The sequence below is a fragment of the Aotus nancymaae genome, unplaced genomic scaffold (genome assembly GCF_030222135.1).
Source record: "Aotus nancymaae isolate 86718 unplaced genomic scaffold, 86718_ANA_hifiasm-v0.15.2.pri h1tg000009l, whole genome shotgun sequence".
Lineage (NCBI taxonomy): Eukaryota > Metazoa > Chordata > Mammalia > Primates > Aotidae > Aotus > Aotus nancymaae.
Window position 1 is genome coordinate 8208569 of NW_026988420.1, and position 17840 is coordinate 8226408.

The following is a 17840-nucleotide window of genomic DNA, read 5'->3' on the forward strand; positions in this document are numbered from 1 at the left end:
AACAAATATTCGTCTGAAAGTGTGGCGTCCTCTCGTTCTCTGCGCTTTTACTGGGAACTACGAGCCCGAGCTGGTAGTGATCAGCCATCCTGGATCCGTAGCTGGGATTATAGGCACCCACCACCATGCCCAGCTAATTTTGTATTTTTAGTAGAGACAGGGTTAACTATATGTTGGCCAGGTTGGCCTCGAACTCCTGACCTCAGGTGATCTACCTGCCTTGGCCTCCCAGAGTGCTGGGATTATAGGTGTGAGCTACAGTGCCCAGCCTTGAGTAGGTATTTAATAAATGTTTGTATGGTAGGTAGAGGGTGGATGGGCTAGATGGCTAGGTGGAGGAGTGACTGTATTCTGAGCATGAAGAAACTTTCCCTGTGTATTGTCAGGCCCTCCTTTGCATTGATTGTTCTTGTGAAGATAGTATGGCTATGTTTTCTCTATTTTAGTTTTCAAAGAAAGGGAAGAAAACTAAAGATTGGAAACAAAGTGATTTGTGTAAATTCTTACAGGAAAAGAAAGAACTCTACTGTCTCTTCCCAGACATACTGAGTCACTCCTAGGATCCTCCATACTTCTTGGCATTGCCTTGAGAATCTCTCCATTTTTGTCAGAATGTGAAGTTATGGTTTTAGAAAGTTAGGTATTTCAAAACAGATGCTTGGAGCACAAAATCACTGAAATGAGTGTGGTTGCAATATGCTCCATTTTACAACAATGAAGCAGAGCTCTAGGCTTCTGGTGTGTGGCCAATACGGGCCCCAGGGGATCTGGGTTATCCCTACATCTAATAGCTCGATATCTGCACAGTCTTACCACAGTCATTTCAGTGACTTTACTATATCATATTTTGTATTAAAATAGGGATTTCATGTTAAGAAATTGTAGTCTGTCTTCTACTTTCTAAATGGAATCTTCACACAATTGCATTGAGAAAGGTGATAGTTAAAACCCTTACGATCCCCTTCCATCTAAGCAAGAACAAGGAATTCAACTGTCATCTCTTAGTGTTTGCTGTGGCATATGGTTGTGCAATAGATCTATGTAAATTAACTCTTTGAACCGTGCCTGACACATAGTAAGGCTGGGTGAATATTTGCTATCCTTTTTTCGTTTTTCCACTTGAAAAATCTGTGAAGCAGGGTCACGGTTTACAGTTACAGAGTTCCTTATGGAAGCTAAACATCCAGATCCCTCTGCCTATCCCCATTTAAAGGGTACTCTTTTGGGATCAGTTGTTCTTCATTTATTAAAACTCAAAATGATTATCCTTCAAAATCTGCTCACTGAGTTCTGTGGAGTAAGGGGAAGTGGGTGAGGGAAGGGGCAGCCACTAGGGCTTTGGCATGGTGTGGGGTGCTGGCTCTGCCTGTCTCACCAGCGGGCACAATGCCTGGGTTAGGGCAGCTGGTTATGTAAACAGTCATCACAGGGTGAAGAGCAGGGAGGATGTTGTGCGTCCCAAGTACCACAGGTCCCGGCACCCTTGTCATCTGACCTGGTGCTCACCACTGTTCTAAGCATTCATCTGTATTACATAGCAGGGAGTGGGGGCTGAGGAAGGCCCAGGGGACTGGTCCAGGGTCTCCCAGCCTTGTGACACCTGTGCTGGCTGCTGAGGGCAGTGACTTGGGCTGCATTTTGTTTTCTGAATCAAAGAACAGCAGAGTAGGCAGTGAACTAGGCCTGGGGTAGGTAGATTCACTATTGTAAAGTACCTTTGTAACATCGCGTTCCGTATAACAAAGCCATTTCCATGCTGAAGTCGTAGTCGGTCTGTACTAATAACTCTTATCCATGTGGCCATGGTGCACTCTGAGAAAGAAGTGGCCTACATGCTATTACCAGTCCCTTTCCATGTCAGTATCAATTTCTACAAGAAAGATATTTTAATTTTTCTATTTAGGTCAAAATGCTGGTAAGTGGCCACCTTGTAAAAAAAAATCAAGGAAGTAGTTGCCTTCAAAGTCTCATAATGTGGGTTTGGAAACTGCAATTGAAACATTTGCAATATAGGACACCTTTAATGTGACAGGCTTTGTGGTGTCTTTTAGGAAAATTGGGAGGGTTTTATAAGGAAAAGTTCAGAAATTTTTCTAAAATGTGTAAGGTCCACATCTCATGTGAGGGGAGCAGTTAGTAAAGCCATGGGGATGAAGGACAAGGAGTTGATTTGTTATTAGGAACAAGCCAGAAATCCAAGACCCCACGTAGAAAATTTAACTCGAAATACCCCTCAAGCTATGAGTTTCAAAATAAAATTTTATTATAATAAAGTATTTTAAATGAGCTGTCTGTTTTTTTGTTTTTTTTTTTTTTGAGACAGAGTCTCTCTCTGTCGCCCAGGCCAAAGTGCAGTGGCACGATCTCAGCTCACTCCAACCTTCACCTCCTAGGTTCAAGTGATTCTCTTGCCTCAGCCTCCTGAGTAGCTCGGACGACAGGCATGCGCCACTATGCCTGGCTAATTTTTTGTATTTTTTTTTTCAGAGTTAATTCACTTTATTTTTCTTGTATAAAAACCCTATGTTGTAGCCACAGCTGGAGTCTGGGTCCTCTGCATGGAGACTCTGGTGTGGGTCTTGAAGAGGTGGTCAGTGAATTCCTGATAGGGAGACTTGGTGAATACAGTCTCCTTCTAGAGGTCAGGGGTCAGATAGCTGTAAGTCTTAGAGATGGCATCAGAGGTGGCCTTGGCTGGATGAAGTTGCCCAGGGTGGCAGTGCAGCCCCTGGCTGAGGTGTAGCAGTCATCGATACCAGCCATCGTGAGCAGCTTCTTGGGCACAGGTGCCGAGACAATGCCAGTGCCCCTGGGCTCAGGGATGAGGCGCACCAGCACAGAACCGCAGCAGCCTGTCACCTTGCAAGGGATGGTGTGGGGCTTGCCGATCTTGTTCCCCCAGTAGCCTCTGCACATGGGGACAATGGAGAGCTTGGCCAGGATGATGACTCCGCGGATGGCAGTGGCCACCTCCTTGGAACACTTTAACACCCAGACCGACAGGGCCATTGTAGTCCCCAGTGGCAACAAACACCTTGAACCTGGTGCGCTGGCCAGCACGGGTCTGCTTCTGCGCCAGCATAATCTTCAAAACTTCATCCGTGAGAGATGCCCCCAGGAAAAAGTCAATGATCTCAGACTCATTGATGGGCAGGGAGAAGAGATAGATCCCCTCCAGGGACTTGATCTTCATGTTCTTGACCAGGCGGCCCAGCTTGGTGACAGGCATCCACTCCTTATCCTCGGCCTTGCCTCTGCGAGCTCTACGGCTTTGACCCGGCCCCAGCCCCGGATGCCACTGCCTAAACCTCCACGAAGCCACCACGGTTCCCCATCCCAGGGTCCCCGGGGCCTCCGCCATTTGGTGTTTTCTCAGAGTGGAAGACAATTTTTTATATTTTTAGTAGAGATGTGGTTTTGTCATATTGGCCAGGCTGGTCTCGAACTCCTGACCTCCTCGGCCTCCCAAAGCGCTGGGATTACAGGAGTGAGCCACTGCGCCCAGCCGAGCTGTCAGTTGTTAATACTATCGCTCTTGCCTTGAGTTGAATATTTAGAGCAATTTAATTTATTGCAGATTATGTATTACAGGAAACATTTGGGACAACCCTAGATGTCTGTGCTCTAACCATGGCTGAACAGTATTTTTGTCATTTCTGAGAGGTGATGTGTTCTTTCTTTTCTTTCCATGTGGTGTATTTCCAAGATCACTGTTCATTTCTGAATAGTAGTGTGAACATTATATGAAAACCACAAATGAACATTTCTCTCCCATTTATTTTCTTTTTCAGAGAGTGATGATCTTCACAATGAAGACTTTGAACAATTTTAGGTTCTCTACAAGAACTACAAAAATTGAAGGAAAGAAAATTTTCAAAGGAAATTATTTTGAAAGTATGTTTACAACAAACTGATGCTATTGACAGTTTTTTTTAAAAAATAATACAACACTTTAAGAAGATTGTATTTATGGTAAAAGGAAAATGAGGCCAAAGACTTTTCCTGCCACGACTTATTCTGGAAATAGCCGGCAGCGACTGCAAGAGATTCGTGAGGGGTTAAAGCAGCCATCCAAGTCTTCAGCTCAGGGGCTACCCGTGGGACCAAACAGTGACACTTCCCTGGATGCCAAAGTCCTGGGGAGCAAAGATGCCGCCAGGCAGCAGCAGCAGATGAGAGCCACCCCAAAGTTCGGACCTTATCAGAAAGCCTTGAGGGAAATCAGATATTCCTTGTTGCCTTTTGCTAATGAATCAGGCACCTCTGCAGCTGCAGAAGTGAACCGGCAGATGCTGCAGGAACTGGTGAACGCAGGATGCGACCAGGTAGGTACAGACCTCCCCACGGCCATGCTCAGGGGCAGCTACGGGACAGCTGGGACTGTCAGAACGGTTTGGCAACTACTCGAAGGCTCTCTTTTAACACATAACTGAACTCACAATTGAAGGTTCTTTACTTTCTCTCTAAAAGAGTCTTTTGAGCTGCTTTTCCTTTTCAGGCAAGATCCAGAAGATGCTGAGGTCTCCTGAAATTGTAACATGTGCATTTTCTGTTCTATTCTTGTGGAAATGAAAAGGGCTTTCATGTTTAGCCCTTTCTTTGGTGTTTATTCGGGTTATTCTGAGCTGTCATAGGAAGAGACTGGCTTTTCTTGTTTTGATTTGTGCATTTTTCTTTAAGAAATAGGAGGGTTGAGCAACATGCACTGGCTATTCTCCGACTTGGTTTTCTCCTGTTTTAAAAAAATAGTGGATTTGCTGTTACAGGGGGTGTAACTTAATATGTTCAGGAAATGAGAAAAACTAGGAAGAAAAAGCTTGAGAAATCACCAAAATGGTGGCAACACAGTCTCACTTCTAGGTTGTTTAGAATTAAAGGATACTTACTGGAGGTGGCACCAGTTACACATCAATACACAACTTACAGAGATGAGTATGGTGGCTCATGCCTGTAATCCCAGCACTTTGGGAGGCCAGGCAAGAAGATCACTTGAGGCCAGGAGTTTGAGACCAACCTGGGCAACATAGCGAGACTCCCCGACTCTGCAAAAGATAAAAAGCTGGACGTGGTAGTGTGCACCTGTAGTCTCAACTACTTGGGAGGCTGAGGCAGGAGGGATCGCTTGAGCCTCGGAGTTTGAGTCTGCAGTAAGCTATGATAGCCGCTGCACTTCAAGCCTGATTAACAGATCAAGACCCTGTTTCTAAAACACACACACACACACACCTCATAGCCATACATTTATTTTTTAATTTTATTATTATTATTTTTTTAGTACAAACTTAGGGCTCTTTATTCAGGCAGTAAAGTAAGGAACAGCAAAGTGGGAGGGCTACACCATCACCATGGCAACAGAAAGCCTCAAAAACATAAAGTCCCTCGACTTCTGTCGGGTAGACTCTTTCTAGCTCAGGAGAAACACATTTTAACTGGCTGAGAACAAGGCCAGGCAGCCTGGCCACACTGTGGAAGGATGGCTGGGTGCGCGGCCTCTGGTCAGTCCTGGAAGTGCTTGGTGAGGGTTTCCAGCAGCTCCTGCTTCTTCAGCCCACTCTTCAGCCCGTATGCCCGGCAAGCGTCTTTCAGCATGGGCACAGTGAACTTGCCCAGTGTGCCCTTGCTGATGTGGGTCTTCAGCTCTTCTTCTGAATACTCCACCTTGGGTCTTTTGCTTCCGGAACCTTCATTATCGTGTTTTCTCTTGGTAACTTTCCCTTCAGGACTGTAATCTGGTGGGTAAACAAGCTCCTTAAATTCATCCACCGGGGAACCCAGTCTTTTATTCATTGCTTCAACCTTGGGCAATGTTAGGTCCACTGCTTGTTCAGGCTCCATGAAATCCAAGGCCAAGGCCTCCAGGTTCCTGAAGTGCTGCTGCAGCACGGGGTTCTCAAAGCTGTCACTTCTGTATGTGAAGCGGAGCTTCTCAACAATAGCCTTCATCTTGTCCACCTGCTCTGGAGTTGCCATGATTTTTTCAGTAAAGGGCATCTTCCTTTTATCATCAGCAAATGGTAAAAAGACCAGCTGAAAGCCTGGAGGAGTGACCTGAATTTTCTGGTCATCCAACTCTTCATCCTGTGGCACCAAAGCCACAAAATAAGGGGGGATGTTCCTCCGGGGTACGTATCTGCACAATGCTGCGACCTCCTTCTCCAGACACTTGTCGAGCAGAGCACTGAAGAGGGCTGAGCTCCCAATCACCAGAGACTCCTCTGGGTACATGAACAGGGAGGGTCTCAGGTAATGGTGCTTCTTCAACATTACCAAGGGCTTGAAGCCCATGAGCATCAAACCTGGATCATCAAATCGTTTTAGCTCTTCTGTTTCCTCTTTCTCCAGTATAATCTGACGACTCCCATAGACCTGCAACCTCTTGGTATCGCTAGGCAGAAGCAAACCGCCTGTACTTATATTAAATGTCCGGGTCTTGGTTTTCACTGGTTCATTTGTTTCCCGATAGAGCTTTATTGGAGGAGGCTTGAGAGCCTTCTGGACCAGATTATAAATGCCGACAGAGATCACTATATCTTTGTTGAACTTCGGCTTTAACCTGCTAAGTGCTCGCTTCCTGGTCTCCTTGGCATGAACCTTCTGCAACAGATCTTCTAGCTTGCTGGATTCCTCAAAGTGAACCCTGAGGTCCTCATCCTCTGCTATGCTGATAATATCTCTGTAGAACAAGGATATGTCAAAGCCCCCAGGTTTCTTCAGGTGCATCAAGTCAAGAAAGATGCCTGTATCTCGGAGATCACCTGCTTTGGTCCTGGCCCGGCTGGCTTTGGCACTGTCATTGCCGTGGGGGTTGTCTTCATTGGTGAAAAGCATGATCCTCTTATGACTCATCTTGAACTGGACATCACTAAAGAGGTTGGCACAGACCCACGGCACTTCACTGAGTGAGTAGTCAGATCCGTGGCCCATCAGCTCTTGGAAACATTTTTGTCCCTGCTGCCCCTTAAACTGGTCAAGCTCTAGAATTCGTTTTGCACCTGGATTATCCAACTCCTGTAAGACGTAAATATTTTTAAAATTCACTGAATTTTTGTCTTTCTCGGTACCATAGGACACCACTGCCAAGAGATCCTGATCACTGCTTATGATCTTACTGATGTACACACTTTGGATACACTGGATGCTCATGTCAAAAGGAGTTAACTCATCTTCACTTTGAGATTCAAACATAGCCCTAGAGGCATCAACCAAAAAAAAATCAAACTATCTCTTCCTGAATATTTGTAGTCTCCACTTGCTTCAAGGTTCTCCTCTTCTTGTTCTTCTGCTTCTTCATCGCCCTCGGTTTTGTAATAGGACTCCCACCCTGACATGTTGGCTACTGCTCACTCTGGCGCAGGGAAGCGACCAACTTGGCCAGAAGACAAGAATGCACGCAGGCGCAGGCCCAGTTCTCTCTCCCAATCGACGCTCCCTACCCATACATTTATGATCTCTCAGCAATTCATATACCTGAATAAAATCCAAGTTGAGGGATAGGACCATATAAAATGGAACTAGTGTCCAACCAGGTAAAAATGTAATTAGTGAAATGTGACTAGTAAAAATGTAATTGCATTATGAAGTGATTCATGAAAACCAGTGCTTTATTACAATCTGTCATCTTAAAGATTACAGTTGCATGAAGTGGAAATAAGCTAAGTATTTTTGCTGCCTTGGGAAAGTAGTAAGATTTCATGCTCAAAGCATATCAGAGTGGCCCGAGCACTTCTGCTTTCTTAGAAATAATCTAATTACACATACTCCTGGCAGTACAGTCATAGAAAAAGGCTAACAGTGTTGCCTATTTCCAAAAAGAATCTCAATCCTTTTGTAGTTTATTACCATAGACCTTAAATAGAGAATTTACATTTCTCAGAGGAGATGTTTGTGAAATGAATCCCACTATTTTCTTGGGGGCTTCCTTGATACTTTGGGCTATACTGGGATTGTCTATAGTGAGCATTGTTATGTCCAGCTGCTTTGATAAAGCACAGGGTCTTGAGTAATGTTGTACAGCGTGTTTCAACAGTGAAGCTGACAGCAAAGGTACAGCCATTCTCATTGTGAAAGCAGGAAGTTAAATATGCTGCCAATCAGTATCCTTTGACATACAGAACCCAGCGGTTTTGTAAGTAGGGAAGGAGCAGTGCTGGGGAAATCTGGAGTAAGATTGCAGAGAAACTTTCAGGCCAACAGCAGAGCTTAAAACCTTCTCCTCTAAATCACCTGTAGACAAAGGAGGCAAGCTGAGCCCCTATGTTCTTTGCAGTTGTATTTCAGCTGTGAGAAAAAGAAACAAATCAAGCAAATAATCTGAAATAAAGGTGGGATCTTATTAGGGTAAAATTCATTAGTGATAATTAGAGTGCAAGAAGTAATAAAGCCATTGCTGTTTCTAATACAGAAACACACAAATACAGTAAAAGTAAGGATCGTGACACAATGAAGTTCCCAGCAACATTTAATTTATGTTAATTGCTCGCAGAAAGGCCTCCATTTACCATATTTAATGCTCTTGAAATAATTCAGTCAGTTTGGTGTATGGTGTTACTTTATAAAACAGCTGTGCCTCCAGTGGCCTCTACCCTCCAACTCACACTTTTCTTGGTCTGGATAAAAAATGCATTTGCTTTCAGAAAATTCAGGTAGGAAAGTCATTATGTGAACCCAGATAATATAAGAGAAAAATATCAACAGTACCTCTAGAGTTGTATGCATCTGTTTGTTAAAAAGATGATTTGAATTCAGTATAATAGATAAATAGGTTTTTTTTTTTTTTTTTTTTTTTTGAGAAGGAGTCTTGTTCTGTCGCCCAGGCTGGAGTGCAGTGGCATGATCTTGGCTCACTGCAACCTTTGTCTTCTGGGTTCAAGTGATTCTCCTGCCTCAGCCTCCCACATAGCTGGGATTGCAGGCACGCGACACCATGCCTGGCTAATTTTTATATTTTTAGCGGAGATGGGGTTTCACCATGTTGGCCAGGCTGGTCTCAAACTGCTGGCCTTACGTGATCTGCCTGCTTCGGCTTCCCAAGGCGCTGGGATTACAGGCATGCTATACCACATCTGGCCGAGATTTCTTATTGTTGCAGCTTCTCTCCCCCCCCCCCGCCCCCCGTTTTGTCTATTTAAAAGGGTTTTGCTCTGTTGCACAAGCTGGAATGCAATGGTGAGGTCACTGCTCACTGCATCCTTGACCTCCTAGGCTCAAGCAATCCTCCCACCTCAGCCTCCCAAGTAGCTGAGACTACAGGCATGCCACCACATCTGGCCAATTTTCAAAATTTTTTCTAGAGATGGTGTCTTGCCATGTTACCCAGGCTGGTCTAGAACTTCCAGACTGAAGCGACCTGCCAGCCTTAACCTCCCAAACTGCTGGGATTACAAGTATGAGCCACCACACCCAGCCTTAACTTTTTATTAAAGTAAAATTTACTTTAAAAGTGCATAATTTCTAAGCACACAGCTTTGCGAATTTTCACATATTAAGCCCACCCTTGTAACTAGCATATATGGGTATATTTTTAATTAAAATACTTCAAAATGGAAATTTCTGGAAAAAGTAAAAGACTTCAGGGTATTTTATGTGTAAGGATATAATGTATATGTCAAATGATGTATTTATTAATGTTTTGCATGTAAAAGACTTATGAAATTCCTGTAGGGAAAAAATTAGGCCACTAGATTATTATTTCTTACGGAAGGAGCTGCTCTTTAAATACAGATTTAGGGAATTAGAAAGGTAAGTTTTTTGGTTATGAGTATCATATTTTGAGCATTGGATAGTTATTGCCATAAATGATCAGTTAAATTTGCATTTAAGTATGCAAAACGTTTGTGTTCTATGGAAACCTGGGACTTGTTTTCTCCCTCTGGTTGCGGTGGGTTACAGGGGGAGGACCTGCATGGTGTGTGTGTATGGCGGGGGGTGTCATCAGCTCACTGCACTCACTGCTCTTAATTATAGCACTCAAGATGGTGCCTGTGGGTCCTGTGAGATGAGGTTCTAATTCAGTAACTCCCAGGAGAGGCCCATGGTCCCCGGACCCCTTAGAATAGCAAAGCACTTTATCACGTGGTGTCCCCTCTAGGAAGACTTACGTGAGAATTTTCTTTGGATGTGAGTGCTAGGAAGGGGTTCTGTTTTCCTTGAAAAACTGGCATGTGATTTTTCTCTGTGGATGACCTGTATCCTGCCTGTCCACCCTCCCTCTGATCTGCTGAGAGGTGCCCAGTCTGTGGCTCAGCATTGATACATTTTCCTGGTCCTGAATTTTGTGTGAGCTCTAATTTTCCTAATCCTGATTAATACAGTTCCTCCACCCCCCAACTTTATTATGTTTAAGTGATTTAAATCTTTAGTGGAATGAGGGTAGGGAAGAAACTTGAAAACTGAAAAACTGATTTTATTCGACCCAATAAGGAAAGGCCTAAAGAAGACAGTCAGTGATCAGGATGTGCCCTCAGGTGCAGGCTCCCTGAGAACAGTGGCCATGCCAGCTGCTCATTGAATCAGGAGCAATCTGCTTAATAAGAAAAGGGAGACCAGGCTCGGTGGCTCACGCCTGTAATCCCAGCACTTAGGGCAGATCACCTAAGGTCAGGAGTTCGAGACCAGCCTGGCCAACAAGGTGAAACCCCATCTCTACTAAAAATACAAAAATTAGCTGATGATGGTGGCAGGCGCCTGTAATCCTAGTTAACTCGGGAGGCTGAGGCAGGAAAATCGCTTGAACCTGCGAGGCGGAGGTTGCAATGAGCTGAGGTTACACCACTGCACTCCAGCCTGGGTGACAAGAGTGAAACTCCCTCTCAAAAAAAAAAAAGAAAAGAAAAGAAAAGGGAGTGAATTCTTTACATTCTCAAGCCAAAAAGTGCAGAAAAGTAAGCCTTCTCCACTCACCATACAAATACTTGCATACCCAGGCCCTTTACCAACCTAGATTTCACTGCAAAGGGGTGAGACCCTCTGTGCGTCTCATGTGAATGAGGACTGGCGTTGGCAGAGGCCCTGCATGTGATACTGTCCTAAGTGTTTGCCATGTGTCATCTCCTCAGAAAAGTACAGCAGTGGGAGGTGGGTTCTAGTTGGCCCAGTGTTTTAGAGGAAACTGGCTGGGGGCACGGAGATGTGTCAGGAGGGTGACTCAAGCTCTCTTCTGCCCACCGGAGCCCTTCCTGACCTGCGTGCAGGGTCCTTGTCAGATGTGCTGTTCACACATCCGGAACGAGTGACAGGTCTGAGGAAGTTCAGTACTCCCCTAGAGTGGCCATTTCGTGCTCCACCTTTGATGTCCAGTGTATGTGTTGCTAGCTTATTGCTGGATAGCTGCTGCTGCCTTTTTAAGTTTCATGGGTATTTCAACCTAAAAGGAAGAGGCTGAGGCACCATTAGTATAAGTAGAGAGTTTATTTGGGCCGAGCTTAAGGACTGCAGCCGAGGAGCATAGATTCAGGTTAGTTATCCTGGACACACAGTCTGATGAGCAGCAGTTACAGGTGGATTTTTACTCCACCCTGGGTGACAGAGCAAGATCTCATCTCAAAAAAGCAAACAAATATAAATAAAGGCAAAAAGGGGGCAGGGAGTAGGCTGATACAAAGTTGTTTGTGAGGAATTCTCACTGGCCCACACAAATAACATTGATAAGAGATTGGTTGTACACCATCAAGCATAGGGTGTGGGTTATACTGTCCAGTGTGGCATTATTAGGTTAATTTATAGCTACTTGTGGCAACAGCAGGCAGTTTCAGAAGGTGAATACATGCCACAAGGGGAAAGTAGAATGTGATTATTCTCTCAGTTAAATGTCTCTCTGGGACTAATAACTCAAAAGAACTCAGATTCCTCAGATAGGAATTCTTTTCTCATTTCCGTCCTCATAGGGGTTGCTTCTCTTTGATGTCCTCTCTTTGCCCTCATGTCTGTGGGGCATGGGGTTTATCAGGGTCCCTCTCCCCTTCTTCTATTCCCTGGGCATCCACACTCAACCACCCCTCAACATCCCTGGCAGCTGGCCAGCCTGACTCCTGCCTCCACTCTGCTGCAGCTTCCTGGGCCTCCCAGACCCTGGTCTCACCTTCCCTCCATGCTCCCCTCTGCAGAGGAGCTCTCTGCAGTGTCTCAGCCTCTTAGACAGCCCTTCTTGCTTACTTTGGGGCTCTCTGACATACCATTTTATTGGCTGGAAGTATCACCTCCTGTCTGGATTCTAGTATATGCTGTGATTCTACTCAGATTCCTTTTTACACAGGCTCTTCCTGGTACTTACACCTGGGTATGAGCTGTTCCTATTCAAATTTTTTTTTTTTTTTTGAGACAAGGTCTGTTGCTCAGGCTGGAGTGCAATGGCACATCTCGGCTCACCGTAGCATTGACCTCCTGGGTCAAGCCATTTTCCCGCCTCAACCTCCCAAGTAACTGAGACCACAGGCACACATCACCATGTCTGGCTAATTTTTCTATTTTTTGTAGAGACGGGGTTTCACCATGTTGCCCAGGGTGGTCTCAAACTCCTAGGCTGAAGCTCTCTGTCTGCCTCAGCCTCCCAGAGTGCTGGGATTACTGGCGTGGGACACCAGAAATTTCTTTCTTTCTTTCTTTCTTTTTTTTTTTTTGAGTTAGAGTTTTGCTCTTATTGCTGGTTGGAGGTACGGTGGCGCAATCTCAGCCCTCTGCAACCTCTGCCTCCCGGGTTCAAGTGATTCCCCTGCTTCAGCCTCCCAAGTAGCTGGGATTACAGGCATGCGACACCATGCCCAGCTAATTTTGTATTTTCAGTAGAAATGGGGTTTTACTGTGTTGGTCAGGCTAGTCTCAAACTCCTGACCTCAGGGGATCCACCCACCTCGGCCTCCCAAAGTGCTGAGATTACAGGTGTGAGCCACCACGCCCGGCCTCAGAAATTTATTTCTAACCCCAAGGATGCTCCATGTGATATGCCTTGTGTTGGCAGATTGTTACACTCCAGTCTTACTTTCCCTGTCTTATGTGGTGTTTCTGGAGGCCTGGATCTTAGGAGTTTATCCCCCTGTACCCACAAGGCCTCCCATGCTTCAGAGCCTGTGCTCACTCAGTGCTTGCTGACCAGTGAAGGTTCTGTATAGTAGTCCAGGCAAAACCCTCCCCTCAGTTATCAGACACTGGAAAAGATGCTAACCAGAAATGCAGATCTCCTCGGGTTATTTATTTAGCTTAATTCTAATAGCATGCATCACCAAGAAAGCTACAGAGAAATGGTAACACTAATCTCCCAGCCCTTTGTCTTGGTGACAGGATCCTGCCACAGGATTGCTTCACTGTAATAAAGATATTTTACTAATGAAAAAGATAAAAGGAATTTAGGTAACATGGACATTTCCTCTTTCTCCCTTCCTCTTGAAAGGGAACCACTGTTTGGTGTTACTGAACACTCGTGCTGAAATATTAGTAAGAGGAGAAGGAAGAAGGACACACTTAAGTTTAGGAATGTCGGTCATGTAACAGGAAATTGTATTACAATGGCTTTTGGGTGTAGCAGTTCCTTGCCTTTTCCCCTTCTTTTTTTTCTTAGTGGCTTTCAAATTAAATTTGTCTCTGCCAAAAGGCACAACACATGCCTTTTTAATGTAGGATTTTAACTTGCTTTTATAACACACAAGCAAATCATACCCCTCTGTGTCATAGCTCCCCCCGCCACTTAAGTCTTGCCCCTAGTTTTTTTTTTCTTGAGACAGAGTCTCACTCTGTGCCTACGCCATGATCTCGTTGTAATCTCCACCTCCCAGGTACAAACAATTCACCCTGTTTCAGCCTCCTGAGTAGCTGGGACTACAGGTGCCTGCCACCATGCCCAGCTAATTTTTATATATTTAGTAGAAACTGGGTTGGCCAGGCTGGTCTCAAACTCCTAACCTCAGGTGATCCTCCCGCCTTGATTTCTCAAAGTGTTGGAATTACAGGCAAAAGCCTGGGCCTGGCCATGCCCCTATTTATTAAAGCAATGTGTGTGTTCACTGTGTAAGTTTGGAAAAAGAAAAATATAAAAAGAAAATGAAGACCCCCCCCCAATTCTATCAGCCCAGGTAAGACTGCTCTTAACATGTTAGTGTAAAACTGGACAACTTTTTTCTAATTACAAAAATAGATAATGCTTTGCACAGGGGCAGTATCATAACCAATGAGGTTTATCCAAGGTGTGATTATTGCTAATTGGAAACTTTCCCAATACCCTGCCATGACAAATTGAAATGTAATCAGCACTGGCAATTTTTGACAGTCTCTATAGAGACTGAACAGAAAAAAAAAAGTGATAAAATAATTGGGGTACAGTGACTGACTCACACCTGTAATCTCAACACTGTGGTAGGCTGAGGCAGGAGGATCGCTGAACTTAGAAGTTCAAGGCCAGCCTGGGCAACATAGCAAGACCCTATTTTTTTAAATTAAAAAAAAGATAGAACTCTATATTAAACAATATACTATATATACCACATGCACACATCTGTGTGACAGTGTTGAGGTCCTGTGGTCCATCAGGTCAGCCCAGTCAGTTCTCAGAAGTCTCTTCTGCCCCTGGTACAAGTTCCACCTTTGCTCCTGGGAGCTTGGTGGCTCTTCAGTGCCCCTCCCGGTCTTCTTTTTCTGGTCTTCCCTGCACAGTACCCTCCTGAGTCTGATTTGTTTTGTTTCTTTTTTTTTTTTTTTTTGAAACTGGGTCTCTTTCTGTCGACGAGGCTTGGAGTGCAATGGCACAATCTGGCTCACTGCACTCTCCGCCTCCTCCTGGGTTTGGTTGATTCTCCCCGCTCAGCCTCCTGAGTAGCTGGGATTACAGGCACCCACCCTCATGCCCGGCTGATTTTTGTATTTTTGTAGAGATGGGTTTCACCATGTTGGCCAGGCTGGTCTCGAACTTCTGACCTCAGGTGATTCACCCATCTTAGCCTCCCAAAGTGCTGAGATGATTACAGGCTTGAGCCACCACATCCAGTCCTAAAATACCATTTTTAACATCTGCATTGTATTCCTTTCTTCAAATAGATGTCCCATAATTTAATGTAAAGAGCTGATCATGAACAATTCTTCTACATACATCCTTATGGATATCACTGATTTCCTTAGAATACATTTTAGGAATGGAATTACTAGGGTAAATGAGAGAACATTTTTACAATTCTTATTTGTATTGCCAAGTGGGTTTTTAAAAATCATTCAGTTGAATTTATACTTCCAACCCTGCCAACAATGAATATTATCACTACTACTACTAAAAACTAGAAGCAAGCAACTGTCAATGTAATAGCAGGCTTTGTATTTTTTTTTTTTTTTTTTTTTTTTTGAGATGGACTCTTGCTCTGTCACCCAGGCTGGAGTGCAGTGGTGTGATCTCAGCTCGCTGCAACTTCCGCCTCCCGGGTTCCAAGCAGTTCTCTGCCTCAGCCTCCCGACTAGCTGGGATTACAGGTGCCCACCACCACACCCGACTAATTCTTGTATTTTTAGCAGAGATGGGGTTTCACCATCTTGGCCAGGCTGGTCTTGAATTCCTGACCTCGTGATCCACCCATCTCAGACTCTGAAAGTGTTGATATTATATAGGTGTGAACCACCACACCCAGCTGGGCTTTGTATTCTTAACTGCAGCAATGGATGTGTGTGATAATAGAAAGCAGTAATGGTTCTCCAGTTTTAAGTACCAGAAAGCTCTCATTTTGGTGGTGAGTGGGGAGGCTCTTATTAAGTGCCTGACACTGGATCCACTTTCCTGTTAAAATGGGCTTTTGGCCAGGCATGGTAGCTCATGCCTGTAATCCCAGTACTTTGGGAGGTCGAGGTAGGTGGATCTTGTGAGGCCGGGAGTTCGATACCAGCTTGGTCAACATGGCGAAATCCCGTCTCTACTAAAAATTAAAAAATTAAGCTGGGCACAGTGACTCACACCTGTAATCCCAGCACTTTGGGAGGCTGAGGGGGTGGATCATTTGAAGTTGGATGTTTGAAACCAGCCTGGCCAACATGATAAAACCCTGTCTCTACTAAATACATCTATTCTTAGTAGAAACCCATCTCTACTAAGAATACAAAAATTACCCAGGTGTGGTGACACACACCTGTAGTCCCAGTTACTCAGGAGGCTGAGGCACGTGAATCACTTGAACCTAGGAAGCAGAGGTTGCAGTGAGCCAGGATTGCGCCACTGCAGTCCAACCTGGGCAACAGAGCAAGACACTGTCCCCCCAAAAAGGGGGAGAGGGGCTTTTGAGGAAATACCTTTACTCCCTGAATAACTTGCCTTTGTCAGTGAAGCAGGCCCTAGGTGGGGTCTAGGAATCACTGGCTGCTTATGTGCTGTGGTGTCAGTCCCTGCATCCCTTTGGGAGCTGGGTCCCTCTGCTGTGAGCAATCTTCACTTCTATCCCAGTGTGCAGTACAGATATTAGCATTTTTTAATGTGGGCTATAATGTGAAAAATATTGGAGATCATAAATATTGTTCACTTAATGCCTGTTGTGTCACGCCAAGCAGTTTACCACTGAGATTATTTGCTGTTATGTGGTCGTAGAGACCTAGGTGGGAACTCATGTACAGTCAAGATTGATGGTCTTTGTTACCTGGAACCCCAGTTTTGCCTGGCTTGATGGATGGGGACCTGGGAGAGGGGCTCTGAGTTTTCGCATTCTGTGTGGGGGCTTCATTTAAACTGTTTCTGTCAGCGCCAAACCATTTGTGGATGTAAATAGAAGGGGAAAAACCAACAAGGAAATTGAATGTTTTATGGCATTTAACAGTGTTCTCTTTTAGAGCTATTTTTAATAGGGTCACTATGAAATTCAAAGTTAACAAAAAAATGCCACATCCATTATCAGAGTCAGTACCCAGCTTCTCTTTATTTTGGACTTAAAATTTACTTGCCAGAAATTGAATTAAAGCCACATTTATCATGCATTTTTAAATTTATATTAGGTTTTACTCGTTTTAGATTTCTTTTTGTCAATAGAGATGGAGTCTTGCTGTGTTTCCTAGGCTGGTCTCAAACTCCTGGCCTCAAGTGATCCTCCTGCCTTGGCCTTCCAAAGTGTTGGAATTACAGGTGTGAGCCGCTGTGCTTGGCCCCATCTTAGATTTAGATACTTTTTAAATAGTGTATTTAGGAGGGAGATTTTTTTCATAGTTTTATTTTTACAATTTTTAATCTTTTATTATTGACTTATTAGTGGATGCCTTTTTTCCCTAAGAGTTCTTGATGCCTTTCCTGTATTGTGGGAAATGGCAGGAAATTCTTCTCCACTCTGTTCCCTCCCCCAGCAACAAGCCTAGCTGTGTAGGCACTGAGCACTCAGCAGAGGCCCCAGGTGTCAGAAGCAGACAGAAGCACTAAATCAAGCTGCTGGTAGCCGATCCCACTGTAGAGGCCTAAGCCCCAGAGGTAGAATAAGGATGCTGGAGATGAACAGGCTGTGACGGCACAGCAGTCCACAGTGTCATCAGGAACAGGTACCTTCTCTCTCTCTCTGCCACCCTTAGCAAGTGACTCCATCTTGGCATGACCAGACAGCACCTCTGCAGTCAATGTTCCAGTCTGAGCCAGGGAAGGATGCTGGCTCTGGCTGTTTGTCAAGGAGCTTCCCCCATGCCTCCCCAGCCAGGTTCCAGTCACTTGGTCACGGGGGTTTAAGGAGCCTTGGAAATGTATACTTCAGCTGGGCGTATGGCCACCCCAAATGCTATTGGGCTCTGTTGGTAAGGAAGAAAGGAAAGTTGGACCTTGGTTAGAAAGCCATAGTATAGCTATATGTCTCCTTGGCTGTGTCACCAGGGCATACCACACACCTTCTGAGCCTCAGGGTTCCGCATCCGCACAC

At 44.8% G+C, this 17840-nt stretch overlaps 1 protein-coding gene, 1 non-coding gene and 2 pseudogenes across 2 annotated transcripts in view; 2 read left to right on the forward strand and 2 right to left on the reverse strand.

Annotated features, from left to right (window-relative positions):
- Positions 1-17840, forward strand: part of LATS2 (large tumor suppressor kinase 2) — a 98438-nt gene that overhangs the window by 14694 nt on the left and 65904 nt on the right. The window contains exon 2 of the mRNA XM_064373536.1: positions 3792-4325. Coding sequence (XP_064229606.1) covers positions 3984-4325 — 342 coding nt within the window. The 5' untranslated portion in view covers positions 3792-3983. The remainder of the gene's footprint in view (positions 1-3791; positions 4326-17840) is intronic.
- LOC105710009 (small ribosomal subunit protein uS5-like) lies at positions 2522-3350 on the reverse strand (annotated as a pseudogene).
- Positions 5273-7404, reverse strand: LOC110567027 (X-ray repair cross-complementing protein 6-like; annotated as a pseudogene).
- Positions 14127-14266, forward strand: LOC135273872 (U4 spliceosomal RNA). Its single transcript, XR_010341661.1, has one exon. It is a non-coding gene; the product is annotated as a U4 spliceosomal RNA (small nuclear RNA).